This window comes from Ylistrum balloti, unplaced genomic scaffold (assembly GCF_031769215.1).
Source record: "Ylistrum balloti isolate Yb309-2 unplaced genomic scaffold, AGI_CSIRO_Ybal_v1 Utg369912, whole genome shotgun sequence".
In the NCBI taxonomy this organism is placed as follows: Eukaryota; Metazoa; Mollusca; class Bivalvia; order Pectinida; family Pectinidae; genus Ylistrum; species Ylistrum balloti.
Window position 1 is genome coordinate 667,246 of NW_026782034.1, and position 16,958 is coordinate 684,203.

Here is a 16,958-nt window from a genome sequence, read left to right on the forward strand (position 1 = left end):
ACAAGACCTTAACTCTAGATTAATTACCTAAGATAATATGAATTGGCCAACTTACCTCCAACAGGAATGGCAGCACCGGGATAAAAGTCATGGTAGCTTGGGAAAGAGTCGTCATCAGTCGTACACAATGAAATCGCAACGGATAAAACCGAGAGTTTGGAAGGAGTCTGAAATACAAACATTATATATTATACGAGGTGTTACATATAATGGTACATGTAATAAAATCAACATTAACTTAAATATTTCCGTAATTTGAATATTGAATCCCTCCTTATGAGTATTCAAGTTGAAAGCCTTTTTTTTGTAGAAGGTAAGATATATATTCTTAGAGTAGTAAAAACTAACAGCTACTTACTTAATGGTGCCTATGATGGTCTGTGTAAGGGGATATATGAGGGGCTCCAGGACAGGGTTTGGGTGTGTCGCACTTAAAAGTCGCACCCATAGTCCCAGACTATGCACAAACTGCCAGTTGTAAACTGCCTGACAGCTCTCCTACAACAGACAACGGATATAGGAACAAAAAATTGATGGTATAACATATCACAAGTACACCTGTCAAATTTTCTGATTTTCCATGATGGATTGCAATGTTCAAATGTATTGAACAAGAGATCCCAGAGGGATCTTGGCGCCCACCATTTGAGGATCCGTTTTCAGTTCTTGAAGATTTGTTTATTTTTTTTTGTGTGTTAAAGGTGTTGTAAATGTTCATGAACTGGTCTTCATTGAATGTACTCAATGATGGCACAAGATATTTTTATTAAGCACCTATTAGCAAATATCATTTGAAAAAGATCCCAAAGTATTATTAGATAGCAGTCAGTTACAGGTGGATAATGGACAATATGCTTGTGCTGTATTATTGTCGACATCCAAGGTGGCTGCCTGTGGGCCACCTTGATTTCAAATCAGTCCAAAAAAGGTACAATGCACAACTAGGGACCAAGGGAAACCAATATCTATGAAATATCAGGAGGATCCATCCAGTACATCCTCAGATATAGCAGTAACAAGATTTTACTCTCAAAATCCAAGATGGCTGCCTGTCAGCCATCTTGATTTCGGATCAGTCCAAAAAGGTACAATGCACAACTTGGAACCAAAGGAAACCTGCATATGAAATTTGAGAAAGATCCATCCAGTACTTTCCAAGAAAAAGCAGTAACAAACTTTTACATTCAAAATCCAAGATGGCCACCTCTCTGCCATCTTGAATTCGAATCAGTCCAAAAAAGGTACATTGCACAACTAGGGACCAAGGGGAACCTGCATATGAAATTTGAGAAAGATCCATCCAGTACTTTTCCAGAAATAGCGGTAACAAACTTTTACATCCAAAATCCAAGATGGCCACCTGTCGGCCATCTTGAATTCGAATCAGTCCAAAAAAGGTACAATGCACAACTAGGGAATAAAGGGAATCTGCATATGAAGTTTGAGAAAGATCCATCCAGTACTTTCCAAGAAATAGCGGTAACAAACTTTTACTTCCAAAATCCAAGATGGCCACCTGTCGGCCAAAAAAGGTACAATGCACAACTAGGGACCAAGCAGAAACTGCATATGAAATTTGAGAAAGATCCATCCAGAACTTTCCAAGAAATAGCAGTAACAAACTATTACATCCAAAATCCAAGATGGCCACCTGTCGGCCATCTTGAATTGGAATCAGTCCAAAAAAGGTACAATGCACAACTAGGGACTAAGGGGAAGCTGTATATGAAATTTGAGAAAGATCCATCCAGTACTTTCCAAGAAATAGCGGTAACAAACTTTTACTTCCAAAATACAAGATGGCTGCCTGTCGGCCATCTTGAATGCGAATCAGTTCAAAAAAGGTACAATGCACAACTAGGGTCCAAGGGGAACCTGCATATGAAATTTGAGAAAGATCCATCCAATACTTTTCCAGAAATAGCGGTAACAAGAATTGTTTATGGACGGACGGACCAAGGACGCAGGGCGATTTGAATAACCCACCATCTATTTGAATAGATGGTGGGCTAATAAATCTGATCTTGACCTTTTGAAATTACTCAGAACTTAGTGATTATATTTCTAGTTTGATACATCGAAGATATTCAATGATGACTGAAACAGTAAAGAACAACGTATACATTGTTATACACTGACAATATAATGAACATTGTATTAATGTTATACATTGATGATATACTGTACAGTGTATAGAACAGTGTATACATTGTTATACACTGACAATATAATGAACATTGTATTAATGTTATACATTGATGATATACTGAACAGTGTATGGAACATTGTATACATTGTTAAACATTGACAATATAATGAACATTGTATTAATGTTATACATTGATGATATACTGTACAGTGTATAGAACAGTGTATACATTGTTATACACTGACAATATAATGAACATTGTATTAATGTTATACATTGATGATATACTGTACAGTGTATAGAACAGTGTATACATTGTTATACACTGACAATATAATGAACATTGTATTAATGTTATACATTGATGATATACTAAACAGTGTATGGAACATTGTATACATTGTTAAACATTGACAATATAATGAACATTGTATTAATGTTATACATTGATGATATACTGTACAGTGTATGGAACATTGTATACATTGTTAAACATTGACAATATAATGAACATTGTATTAATGTTATACATTGATGATATACTGAACAGTGTATGGAACATTGTATACATTGTTAAACACTGACAATATAATGAACATTGTATTAATGTTATACATTGATGATATACTGAACAGTGTATGGAACAGTGTATACATTGTTATACACTGACAATATAATGAACATTGTATTAATGTTATACATTGATGATATACTGAACAGTGTATGGAACATTGTATACATTGATATTAAACACCGGTGACTGATTGAGCACCGTATCATCATTAGCACTTGTCATCTGACTGAATCACTATATATCGCACAAATTCAAAGCTATTAAACTGAAAATACAATGGTTTTTCTTCTTAAATTTTGCTACTTAAAAATAAACAAGAGATCCCAGAGGGATCTTGGCACCCACCATTTGAGGATCTGTTTTCAGTTCTTGAAGATTTGTTTATTTTTTTTGTTTGTTTGTTACAGGTGTTGTAAATGTTCATGAACTGGTCTTCATTGAATGTACTCAATGATGGCACAAGATATTCTTATTAAGCACCTATTAGCAAATATCATTTGAAAAAGATCCCAAAGCATTATTAGATAGCAGTCAGTTACAGGTGGATAATGGACAATATGCTTGTGCTGTTTTACTGTCGACATCCAAGATGGCTGCCTGTGGGCCACCTTGATTTCAAATCAGACCAAAAAAGGTACAATGCACAACTAGGGACCAAGGGAAACCAATATCTATGAAATATCAGAAGAATCCATCCAGTACTTCCTCAGATACAGCAGTAACAAGATTTTACTCTCAAAATCCAAGATGGCTGCCTGTCAGTCAAAGTTCCAAGATGGCTGCCAAAATGATGGCCACCTGTCGGCCATCTTGAATTCGAATCAGTCCAAAAAAGGTACAATGCACAACTAGGGACCAAGCGGAAACTGCATATGAAATTTGAGAAAGATCCATCCAGAACTTTCCAAGGTAACAAACTTTTACTTCCAAAATCCAAGATGCCACCTGTCGGCCATCTTGAAATTCCAAAAAAGGTACAATGCACAACTAGGGACTAAGGGGAAACTGCATATGAAATTTGAGAAAGATCCATTCAGTACTTTCTCAGAAATAGCGGTAACAAACTTTTACTTCTAAAATCCAAGATGGCCACCTGTTGGCCATCTTGAATTCGAATCAATCCAAAAAAGGTACAATGCACAACTAGGGACCAAGGGGAACCTGCATATGAAATATGAGAAAGATCCATCCAGTACTTTTCCAGAAATAGCAGTAACAAACTTTTACAACTGGTCATCACCTGTTAGGTCACCATGGACCCCTGATAGGTAATGGAAGCTATACCCTCAAATATAGAAAAGCAAGACAGAGAAAACCCATCCATTGTACATACATAAGGCTGATTAAATCTTGTGAAGAAAATCTAAACAGATATAATCAAGAAGATGAGGACTATCACTTAAATGTACCTGTTTTTTCGTTGTTATTGCATTCCTTAGATGAATAGCCAACTGTCTGATGTAAACAAAAGTGTACTGGTAGGCATGTACAATGTCTATGGCAAAAATCTCCACCATGGAGCGCTGCATAAAATTGATCATTGGCAGTGTGGAAGGGGAGGTGAATTTACAGTTCTTCACATACGCGATGTACATTTGCTGGAAGAGAAAATACACAATTCAGAAACAGGTTTACTTATCTTTGTATGATAAAGAAAGGGTGTTGGTGGGGACACTTAACAAAGAAAACGTCAGTGTATTATATAGTCATCCATATTTTATTTTCTTTTGGAATTTACAGGAATGTTATGTATTATGTTTTTAAGTATCAATAATGATAATAAATTTATCTAAAAGCAGTCAGAAGGTATAAAGAAACATTTGAGAGATTACCTTGATACAGGCATCAAGAAGTGTGGTCTGCATGATGCGTACAAGTCTGTTTATACAGAAGAATGCCATGACACGTGTTGTATCCTCCCCAGTGCTCCACAACGAGATCATTTGCTGAAATACAAGGTAAAATCATCCAAACAATTTGTAAATAAATGAATATGATTATTATTATGCTGGACAGATATGACACTAGTATACACTTCATATTAGAAATCTTCTCTTTCGCTTGATTGGTTAGGCATTAAACTGGTGAACCCGAGGTCCTGGGTTCAAACCCTGGAGTTGACATTGAAATAAAAAGATAATTTCTACCTAAAAGGACATAGGAATAATTCTTTCCTGTAAGGGGGGAGTATGTAACCTTGATAAATACTAGCCCAAGTTTACTGCTTGGCTACAAATAACATCTCTACAGCTTGATCGGCTGAAAGTACGCCTAGTGAGCCAGGGATCCTGTATTTGAAACCTAGCAGAGACAATACAGTAAATAATAGCCTCTGTGTCACACTTATAATGAAATATTATCATAATGTTATATATACTTCACTGGGCTACAACAGAAATAAATTTCACGTTGTCACATCCTATTATAAATGAGTAAACAGTATTCAATGAATCCAGTTAGACTAAAGTATCACTTCTTGATACATGAAATAGCAGGTTAAGAGTACTCATGAAATCAACAAAATCCAATACTTTAACCAACTTTCTTTTGCATGTAATAAACTTTGCCATTTTTTCAACTAAAAAGTACTAAATTTATGTATATAGTACATAGTGATGTAAGGCATTGTGTAAATCTATGGTTAAATTCAGTGTCAAGGACAATCTATTCCACTGATTGTTCCATTTGAAACATCCCAACGGAGATTTGTATCATGTTTGAATGGCTAACCTTTACACAATGCCATGCAAGCTTTTAAATAACTGTGATTGATTGAAAGTTTTATAAAAATAAAAACATGAGACATGTAACTAAATTTAATTTCAATTAAGACTGGTTCATTGTTCTGGGTATTTTACCAATATTTGTTGTTAATAAGGTTTCTGATCTAAGAACAGGTAATTACTGACCTGTGTCTCAAACAGACTGTTTGTGATATTACTAAAATCATGAAAGTTAGAAGCCACAAAAGAAAGCAGGTTGACTATATCCCATGAAAATTGATGATTTCATTATGTTCAAATCTCAAAGTTGAATGGATAAGAAACTCAGAAGTTTTAAATTCTGGCATACTTTTCCACAAATGTGTAGCATTATTGTAACATTTCAAATTAATTATATAATGGTGTATTAACAGACAAGACTTAATATCTTACCTTGAGCATGACCTTGGCTATTTTTGGAAAACAGGAATAGAAGGCGACTAGTTTGTGAATGTGCTTTAGTATCACATTAACCATTGTAGGCTCTGACAACTCACTCACCAGCTAAAAACAAAATTTGTCAAAAATTGTCAACATACCAAACAGTGTTTTTTACCATATTATTTTACAATCCAAAATATATCATTTACATAAGTTCTAAAATGTGTGTTATTTTCCCGAGCTGAACACAAAATTAAGAATGCCCATCTAATACTTATCAAAACAGAAAAAGCTTTACAATATTTTTTCCCCATTTTAAGCAGACTCTGGGTGTTGTGACATAAGATAGAAAACATAAAAAGAGTTCTGTACTATTTCTGACTCCAAGACAATAAATATGAATGATAAATATTTCCATTTTCAAGGGGAAAAAAATTGCTGTTGAGAATTAACATTTCATTCTTTTCAAAAAACTATAATGGAGACAAGAAAACAAAACTATCATAAAAAAATTCTGATAGATGGAAATGATATTTGAACTAGATAGACAACACTGATACATATATTGACAATATAAGTAACCCCAATGGCGATAAGGTAGGAGTATCTACTGTCGACAAAACTTTGAGTTAGCAGAGTTGAAGTGAATGTTTGGGTAAAAGGTGGGGCAGGACAAATGTAATACTTCCAATTAAACAGGATCTGTAAGTTTTACAAGATTGAGATAACAAGGTTTGACTGTATTTAACATAGATAAAGCTGTTTGTCCTGTGCTGTGAGAATTTCCAACTCTTTACAGTTCAACCTCTACAATTCCCTTATATGATTACCATATATAATCTATCTGGTCCATAAAAAGTGACCACTTACAACTACATCATCATATCATAATTAAACAGATATAGATAAACAAAATGTGTTGATGAAGTGATAAACAGTGTAACATAAATACCTTTAACAGGTAAGTCACATAGGTTTTGACATCTACACGTATTTTCACCCATTTCTTGTTGTTACTGGCAGGTACGATGGGTTTCTGTAGGTCAGTTATAGGAGGCAGGCCTATCACCTGATGCAGTGCTGGCGCCACCTGGGTCAGACACATCCGCACAATTGCATTGAATACTGAAAAGCATAAAGTTCAAATTTTACTAGCATTTCAAGACAGACAAGAAATACTTGTCAGACTGTTCTGTATTAATACTGAGATAGGTCAGATTGTTAACGAAAACCAGTAACACAAGGAAATCTCCATGGTTACATATATCTAGGTAATCTCCATGGCTACATATATCTAGGTAGATAAACATGGGAACTTAATACAGAGTACTGAAATATAAATAACTTATATATGTTCTTTATTAATGTAATTATTTCTCTCCACCTGCCTGTTACTTACCTGCACTGCCCTTGCCATATTTGTCTGTCTCCCTCTCCCCCTCTGCCTGTTACTTACCTGCACTACCCTTGACAACATATTTGTTTGTCTTCCTCTCTCCACCTGCCTTGTTACTTACCTGCACTACCCTTGACAACACATTTGTTTGTCTTCCTCTCTCCACCTGCCTGTTACTTACCTGCACTACCCTTGACAACATATTTGTTTGTCTTCCTCTCTCCACCTGCCTGTTACTTACCTGCACTACCCTTGAAAACACATTTGTTTGTCTTCCTCTCTCCACCTGCCTGTTACTTACCTGCACTACCCTTGACAACATATTTGTTTGTCTTCCCCTCTCCACCTGCCTGTTACTTACCTGCACTGCCCTTGACATATTTGTCTGTCTCCTTCTCCCCCTCTGCCTGTTACTTACCTGCACTACCCTTGACAACATATTTGTTTGACTTCCCCTCTCCACCTGCCTGTTACTTACCTGCACTGCCCTTGACATATTTGTCTGTCTCCCTCTCCCCCTCTGCCTGTTACTTACCTGCACTACCCTTGACAACATATTTGTTTGTCTTCCTCTCTCCACCTGTCTGTTACTTACCTGCACTGCCCTTGACAACATATTTGTTTGTCTTCCCCTCTCCACCTGCCTGTTACTTACCTGCACTATCCTTGACAACATATTTGTTTGTCTTCCTCTCTCCACCTGTCTGTTACTTACCTGCACTACCCTTGACAACATATTTGTTTGTCTTCCCCTCTCCACCTGCCTGGAGAACTGCAGCCTTGAGTGCAGCAATGACTTCTTTCAGTACTGCCATGGTAGGTTTTGTCTGTTAAAGATTAAGAGTATTTATTAATGTTAATATCATTCTAGTTTTAACTTGATATGTATGCATAAAATAACACATCTTGGTTGATACCTCAAAGAGTTTTGGGGTCATGCTCCAAAAAAACCCCAAAATGTCTCCCCTAAATACTCCAAATTAGGCCCTACTTCTCTGTTCTCTGGGTAGCCACACTTTCTTCATTTCCAATAATGATCACAGAGAAACCAAACACACTCTATTGCCAATTCTAGACCCTATTTCTTTATCTGCAGAAAAATGCAACATCTCTTTATCAGGCATAAAACTTAGCCAATTACCTCTAGACTTTTGGACCAGTTCTTTATCAACCTAGGTGTCAGCAATGTTCCCTTTTGTTTCTTTTTTGTTAAGACTGTATTCGTGTTTTCCTTTTCATCTTTATCTTCTTCATCACCATCTGTTTCCTCTTCACTGTCGTCACTGGCAACCTATAGGACAAGAAGGGAAGCAATTTTAACAAAATTCTTTTTGAAATTCTTGGGATTGAAATGAGTTCATATATTTCCTGAAATACACAGAAGCAGGTTTTATTTGGCTAAATAATATACATTGTTAACTGATAAAAGATTCAAACATACAAGTATAAAAGCCATGAAATCTAATATATCATAAAAAAAACCTGCACATTACAAGGGTTTTTACAGTATAGTGTAAGTTCAGTGGAATTGAGTTGAATAGTTTCGAAGTTGTTGCCTGCAAAAGGAAAGTTATATTAATTTTGCGGTTTTTGAATATGTTTCCATAGTAACCGAAAAAATATAAAAACTGAAATGTCATCAATATCAAAAGGCACACCTACGGCACAGACCTAGTATATACAGAAAGCTTTGTTGAGTTGAGTTAAAGCCCTGAAAGGCCCTCAGATGTACAGATACAATGAGCCCAAATTAATATACCCTGCAAACATGTTTCCCTGGGGATAAAAAGCAAAACACTATCTTTGCAGTATAATATTGATAACATGGGGATACTACTAGCCAGCACAAATCAATTCTGTGATAAATGGTTCTACAATACCTGTGTAATGAAATCTAGATGGAATTATGATGTTGTTAAGATTAAGTTACATTTTGAATTTACTGAATTCAATTCTACATTTTCTTTGACAAAATGAAAAATACTTGAAGAAACGTTTGCAAATTATGTACCTCCAGTTTTTTGGGAAGTTTATGAAAACGTCCCTTCCCTGAATCTTCATCACTCGAATCCTCCTCATCCTCATCTGTACTGTAATCATCAAGGTCTTCTAAATCAAGCTTGAATTTTGATTTTTTTCCGGATGCCTTTTCTTTAACATCTTCTTTGAATGAACCTAAAATGTGCGAAGTCAAACATGAATTGATTGCCATACTTTGAAATCCATCATGAAATCCAAATCAGTTTATATTATAAGCTCATTTACAAAAGGGTTGGTTGGTTTCTTGTCTTTATCGGACCTTAAATGAACTGAGTTGTTCTGAGGTAGACTTCCCTTGTAGTAACTAGTAACTACCTCAATTAACAACATACAGGAGGCCTGTTACATGCTATCAAGTACATCTGAAATAAAGCACCTTGACCAAGGACACAACTACACCAGCACAGACTAGTCCGTTTCTCAGCTTCCCGAGAGACATAAAACACCATGGGTAAGGAGCATTGAACCACCCACCTCAGATCTTCACCTGAAGTTACGTAAGACAAATGGAAATGTAGATAGAATTATATTGTCAGGTAATAAGCCCGCCTTTACTTCTTCATTTTCCCTCTGTGCTGTATAAATTAAGTAACTTATCTCTCAGAAATACTCTAGCACAAACAGAAGGCTGAAATAGTACATCAAATTGTGGACATTCATCTATTCAGGTACTTTATCATAAAGTTAATTTATTCTATAACAAATTTTTTGCTATGAAAGGAAAACTGGAGAAACTGGGCAAAAAATGACTGAAATTATGCACACTTTTAGGTGACTTATATAACCTTATATCCCATGCAAAATATTAGATTGAGTAATTACTCTAAACAAGATGTTTATCCAAGAACAGGCCAAGGGAGCCAGCAGGTGATTGCTTACTCAAAATAAAGAGGGAGGGCACTTATAACAGGACAAAGAAACAGCACTGGTTTATAATTGTAAGGTCCAGCTATAAACTGTATCAGAGGGGGTATTACCAGGTATTAACTTATTGCTGAATATATATGATTTTTGTTTTATGAATGTTACTTTTATCTGCCTCGTCACTGTCCTCATCTTCATCACTCTCCTCCTCTTCATTTTCATCATCCTCTTCATCATCATCACCAAAATCTAGGAGTGATTTATCTTCATTCTCTAAAAACTTGTAAAACTCTGGGTCCAGCTTTTCAAGATTTTCTAAAGATTTCTTGTGTTTAGATGCAGCTTTCTTGTCAGGTTTTTTACTGAAAATATATGTTTATTTTCGGTCCCAGTAATAAGTGATACTGAATAAGCGTTCAAATACTTGTATGTAGCAATGTGTAAGTATAGCTATTTTACCTCACACATTTTGTAGTAAAAGTATAAATAATTTCAAAAATGTTTACACTCATTATTCATGGCCTTAGGCTTTATACAGTATTTCTTCTGAAAGATTTAACATTCAGCTTATAAATAAAAAATTATATAAATCTCTACATTAAGTTACTCAGGGGGAATAACTCAATCTGTTTATTATTTATTATCTGAGGCAAGAAACTCTCCTGAACTTGCCATAGTCAAAATAAGATTTAATTTGAACTCGTTGCCAAATAGTTTAAAATATCATAACTTTAATATAAATCAAATAAATTATTCCTCCTAACTATATGTCAGCAAAGTTGTTTAGGTTTCAGAGGTATAATTCTAAAAATGACTCCCCCACCCCCCACCCTCCTCTCCCTCTCTTTATTTATTTTTTGCAAATATATCTAATATATGATTTTGCTATAGAGTGACATCTTTTCACACTACACCAACCTCTTCGCTGTTTTTTTCTTTTTGGAGATTTCTGGTTCGGAGCTACCATCACTACTGTCTGAATCAATTGCACTTTTCATGAACTCATCAACGCTCATATCTTTCAATTTTCTGAAATGTAAAAATGAATATACAATTTGATTGATTGAAATATAAAGTATTACTCTCTAAGGAATAAAAATAGAAATAAATAGATCATTTTCAACGTCATGAAATTTTATTGTCATACAACAAGAGGATTGAACAGCAGGCAAAGCTTATAGAAGTCCTGTCTTCCTTTATCAGTATGAAAATTTATAAGTTAAAAATACAAATACTTACTTAATGGCATGAAATTACTCAATCAAAGTACTGAAAGTACTGGTATGCTAAGACCATTAAAAAAATAAATTCTTAGTTATTAGCTTGCTATATACTGAAACCAACTATATGCAAGCAGTAAATCATTGCAGCCCATAAAAAATGACCAGCAGATATCAGAAATAACAAGCAGAGTAGTATTACTTATGTAATACATGTCCCAAGTAGGTTCCAAGATGCAATGATAGGGAAGTTGTCCATTTCTTTGGATACATTATAGGAAATGTTGATCTTGGACACCATATTATCACTTTAAAGACTGCGTATCTCATTGGTGTAAGACCATTAGTTAGACCATCATGCAAATAACATGCTACATACAAATATTGGGCAGCTTCATTTTCCAGATTGTCTGTAAATGACTGCATAAGAGTGCCAATTTTCTAAAACAAACATGGTATGTCACCATAACTTAAAATAAAAGATGCCTATTCTTTTGGAACACCTGGTCTTATTCTCCTTGTACTTTTTCAGGGAATCTTCGAGTAGATATTGTCTTTGTTTCAATTTTACACTTGTTTTGCTGGTTCTACAATTCTGTTGACATGTTATATATTCTTTGTTCTCTAATACTTGTCGCATGATATTTTATTCCTCTTGTATTATCATTTTTTAACATCCTAACAGTGACCTTGAACCTTGAAATTTGCAAGATGTGAATATCTTTTAGGTTGTGAAATTTGATAGAAAAATGAGGGTAATGCAAAGAACACCCCCATGCATCTATCCGTTTTTTGACTGTGACCTTGATCTTTGACATCTGACCCTGAATTTCTAAAGAAACCGACTTCTCATAAGGGATACATGTTCCAAATTTGATTAAGGTATACTGTCTTAGTCTCAATGCGTTTACAAGGTAATCATATAGTACTTATGCAAGTACTGTGACCTCTACATTCAATCCTCAAAATCATTACTATATCCTCTCCACATTGCCCAGGGATAACTGAAACTGTAATCCAAATGATAACTAATACCCCCAACACCCACAGCCTTAGTTATCTCTCCATGGTGACCTTTTGCACAGAAACATCCTCTGAAACACAGCGGCATGTGCACGTTCCCCAACATTCCTGCAAAGTTTTGTTGAAATTGGTCCACAGGTTTAGAAGTTGACCGACGAGCAAAACCCGTCTATATTGACCAGTTGCCATGGCAATCAATATTTTGAGGGAAAATGGTGCATGCACATCTACACATTGTCCTGAATATTACTGAAAAGTTTCATTGGAGTTGTCCAGACAAGATGTGTCTTCAGACAGACAAACAGATGGATGGACTGATAGACAACCTGATTCCAGTTTACCCACCCTTTTGGTGGTATAAGAATGCACAAGAGTGCTTACAAATTCCATGTGGACAGACATTATGGAAAAATAATAATAATAATAATAAAAACATGATACAGATGCTTATATCTTGTTTTATTCAGTTTTTAGATACAGTATTCTTTCCATGCTTTGATCAGCAATGTAATCTTGTCATGTCAATATCCTAGTACAAGATTGCATACACAAAATTGTTGTAGGTAGACTTTTAAGATACATAAAAAATACATGCCTAAGTTTAAATGAAGGTTTTAAACAGAAGTCGTATTATGTTCAGTATACAGTGATTTTTCTAGACAATTGTAAACTATAAACTCGGTATGCAGCGATCTTTTCTACACATTTGTAAACAACAAACTCAGGTATGCAGTGATCTTTTCTACAAAAAGTTTTTTTGATATATTATATACACTAAACTCAGAAAAAAAAAAAATAAGTAAACCTCTCTATGTACACTACAAACTCAGTATACAGTGATCCTTTCTACACAAACTTGGTATAACTAGTGAATCTTTCTACACAAGTAAATTGAAGATTGTATACAAATTTACTACAAATGCAGTATACAAAGATCTTTTCCACATTATTTTAGTTTCTGCGATTTGTTGATTCTTCTTTTCTGATGGTAAACACAAGTAAATTGAAGATTGTATACAAATTTACTACAAATGCAGTATACAAAGATCTTTTCCAAATTATTTTAGTTTCTGTGATTTGTTAATTCTTCTTTTCTGATGGTAAATATATTGCTGCCTTTAGAGAGTACTGTGACCTTAAAAGGCAACATGGTTGTTAGCATCTCCTCAAGTGATTAATCATATTCAACATCTAATTGGAGGCCGAAAAGAAGGACGTTTTTCTCCACCATAAGGTCCTCACATCCATTGTTGGTCACCATGGCCAATTCCAACTTAGAAGAATCAATAGAGATACCTTCTACCATTCCAGATTTCATTTCTTCAGGGACATCCACTTGCTGAAAGAGAGTAAGGGAAATAAATAACTATATTTCATTATTGCTATGATTATGTGCAAGAAATATACACTTCTGTATAAGCTTATAGTCTTCCCATTAGGAGCCTATATTAAATATACTGTAATTAATTACTTTGACGTTCAGGACTGTAAAATTATTAAGCGATGGACAGCTGGCAAAATGATAATATCTTGACCATGGTCATACAGAGATTGAATCATAAAATTTAATTTGTGTGATAAATCTGTGCAGTATGATAATTTATTTTGACGTTTGTATTTAAAAAAAAATCATTTTGACTTGAAAAGTAATGTGTAATTTAATTAATTACATTGGACCGTCATGTAATGGTTATTTAATTATTTTGAAAATACCTGTAATGGCAATGCCATTTTCATAATGTAATTGTAATTTAATTAATTACATCATCATGTAATTGAACCCATGCCTGTTACAAACAGTGGCTGTCCTAACTGATCTTAAAATTAACTTTGGCTACATCTATCACAAAATTAACTTTGGCTATGTCTATCACAAATGCCACATTTAGCTACAGTAGAGGTATTTCAAAAATGTACGTAATTGTAGCTGAAAGGACATAATTAATGGTTACTTAACCAGAACTACAGTTCTGAACAAACCACTACAAAGCATCTTATTGTTGTACTTCTGGTCACTTGAGTTTCTTAAAGTTTCAATTTGACTTTTAATAAGGCCCAATGTGATAATACTGCAATGTCTTAATAAGCTCTCGAGGGGTATTGGTTAGACTATTTATCCCATTTCATTCCACTCACCATGGAAACAAAACTCTAAAATGCTTATAAACAGTCGACAATTAATGACAAATATTGAGCCCAGGGCTGTGTAAATTTGATGAATCAAGTGTTGAACTGAAAGTTGACGCAGTTGACATAATACCGAAACTTCTGAGATGAACAAATACAGTACATATATTAAAAGTTCAGGCATAATAAGAATTGTACCAATGGGACCTAACACTTTGCTAGGTTTATCCTAATCTTCATTAAAACACTTTCCGGGATTCAGATGTTAATTGATATCTTAATTATTCCCAATCTTCATATTGTAATCGTTCACCTGCATCACTCTTCAACAGAATCAACGAGACATCATGTCAGAAAGACAAAAACTAAATTTAAGCTAAAACTATATATATAAACTTCAATTGGCATAGCTGTAGAGTTCCCTTACGATTTCATACCCTGGACTTGGGGTACTTATAAATTATCTCCGATCAGAAATTTGAAAGAGCTAGATCTACAATAGCACGGACAGTGACCGATATTTTAAAGTAAAATCGATATATTACACCACGGACTTGTATATAAGTCCGTGATTACACAGATAGATTCCTAGATCTATTCACGGTAACGTAAGTAGTACAGTACAATATTACGGATAGGTTTTTTTCTGTTTAATTTCCGATCTGTTGGGCCACTCACGATCATTCAAAAATAAATTTATTTCAAAACACTGAAATACTTTACGGAAGCAACAAAAATGTGCTAGATGCTTACATAACATTTTTCAAATGCATACTGCTTCAAAGGAAAAGTCTTGAAAATATTTTGAAAAAAGTGCCATGGCGGCAGTGCCCAGCTTGCGCGTCGCCGTCGAGCCTAAATCCAATACATGCGATAGCTCATTTCAAATGAGTATTTTGCAAAAAATGCAATTGCTTCTTCAGTATAAGTATTGACTTTAAATTCAGCTTATATATATATAGTGATACTAACTTACATCAAATACCCGCCATCTTCTTTCTGCCTCCGTCTTCTTTCAGGGTCCAGCAGCAAAGAGCACCCCCCGGCTGTTTCCGTCAAAATTTTATGCTACTCTAAATCATTCTTATTTTAGTTTCATTCTTATTTTCAACTACATATTTCAGTATTTTTAAAAGCTTTCAACAGTATTAAACGGGATGAAAATTTTCAAAAAAGAAAAAAAAAAGAAAGATATATATGACACCCACAATGCATCGCGCGGAAAAGAAAGTTAAGCCGCCATATTGGCATCGCCTCGCAAAATTTACCACCATAAAACGTGAGTCTTCGTCACTGTATTTACAAATTTCGATGTCTGATTATCATTAATACACAACACAAAACGTTTTCTTGATGTACAAGTAACGAAGAAAATGTCGATAAGGTTGTTTCATTTAATGACTAGGATCAGCAACTTGTAGGGGCGATAATCCAATGATTACGGTAATGTCCGGCAGATGGAGTAGGAGTAAACTTTCGATTTATGAACCAATGAAAACGAAGTACTGATACTCAGGGCCGGGGGCGACAGCAACATGCTGAAGAGCATTGAAAATGCTCTTAGCATAAAAAGCATTAAGAAACAGCTATAACAGATTATCATAGTCAATTTTTTTCATTTTGTCCTGAAACAGGTCATGTACAACTAGGAACTAAAGGGAACCTACATCTATCTACCTATGAAGTTTCATGTTGAAACCTTTCAGTTTTTGTGTTATGCTCTGGACAAACCTAAGACCAATGAACAAACGAACAAAGTGTCTACTATATGCTCTTAGAGGGAAAGCATAAAAACACACAAACTAAGGCCTATGTCCAGTATAGATCAAAGATTCATGGACTGATTCGCAGTCAGATTCAGGTCTTCTACCCAGGCTTGTAGCATATGGAACCCTGTTAGGTAGGGCAATGGGGATGAAAAGTTCTTAATAATTTTATACAAAACTGTTTATATTCAACACTGGTTATAAGGTCCAAAAGTAAACATAACACTGATACCTGCAATCTGGAAATCTAGAATCTCACATAATTACAGTCAAAACACAATCATACATTAACATAACACACAAACATACAAACCAACTAAATGCCATACAAGACCCCCCCCCCCCCCTCCCATCCACTCTCCACTCTCACCATCATCCCTAATCCATCTCAAATCCTATATAAATAGTACATCTACTCAAACCGTGGGTTGTATATAATAGTATATAGGTTGGATTAGACAACTGAATTTCTCTCTATCTATACTCAAGATGTATCAAGTTAGAATTAACACATAACTCCTGCTTAACACATCACCTAAAACATTATCCACCATCCTAACGGTGTATATACAAGGAATCTGTCTCTTTTCAAAAACTTGAATCTTAAATAATCTCACCCAATCATAACACTTTCTACTTCAAAACAGAAACCTCTC

The 16,958-nt window shown here is 34.8% G+C and overlaps 1 protein-coding gene across 2 annotated transcripts in view; it reads right to left on the minus strand.

Moving 5' to 3' along the window:
* Nucleotides 1-16,958, minus strand: part of LOC132546744 (nucleolar complex protein 2 homolog) — a 66,303-nt gene that overhangs the window by 47,914 nt on the left and 1,431 nt on the right. Inside the window, exons 2-13 of one of the 2 annotated variants that reach the window (XM_060210463.1) lie at nt 11,085-11,195; nt 10,332-10,528; nt 9,274-9,437; nt 8,404-8,553; nt 8,023-8,089; nt 7,858-7,902; nt 6,819-6,991; nt 5,879-5,989; nt 4,556-4,669; nt 4,133-4,321; nt 359-498; nt 56-167 (exon numbers count right to left, since the gene is read on the minus strand). In XM_060210463.1, the coding sequence (XP_060066446.1) occupies nt 56-167; nt 359-498; nt 4,133-4,321; nt 4,556-4,669; nt 5,879-5,989; nt 6,819-6,991; nt 7,858-7,902; nt 8,023-8,089; nt 8,404-8,553; nt 9,274-9,437; nt 10,332-10,528; nt 11,085-11,195 (1,573 nt within the window). Of the gene's footprint in view, nt 1-55; nt 168-358; nt 499-4,132; nt 4,322-4,555; nt 4,670-5,878; nt 5,990-6,818; nt 6,992-7,857; nt 7,903-7,977; nt 8,090-8,403; nt 8,554-9,273; nt 9,438-10,331; nt 10,529-11,084; nt 11,196-16,958 lie in introns of both variants that reach the window. The other variant, XM_060210462.1, reaches the window with a different exon arrangement.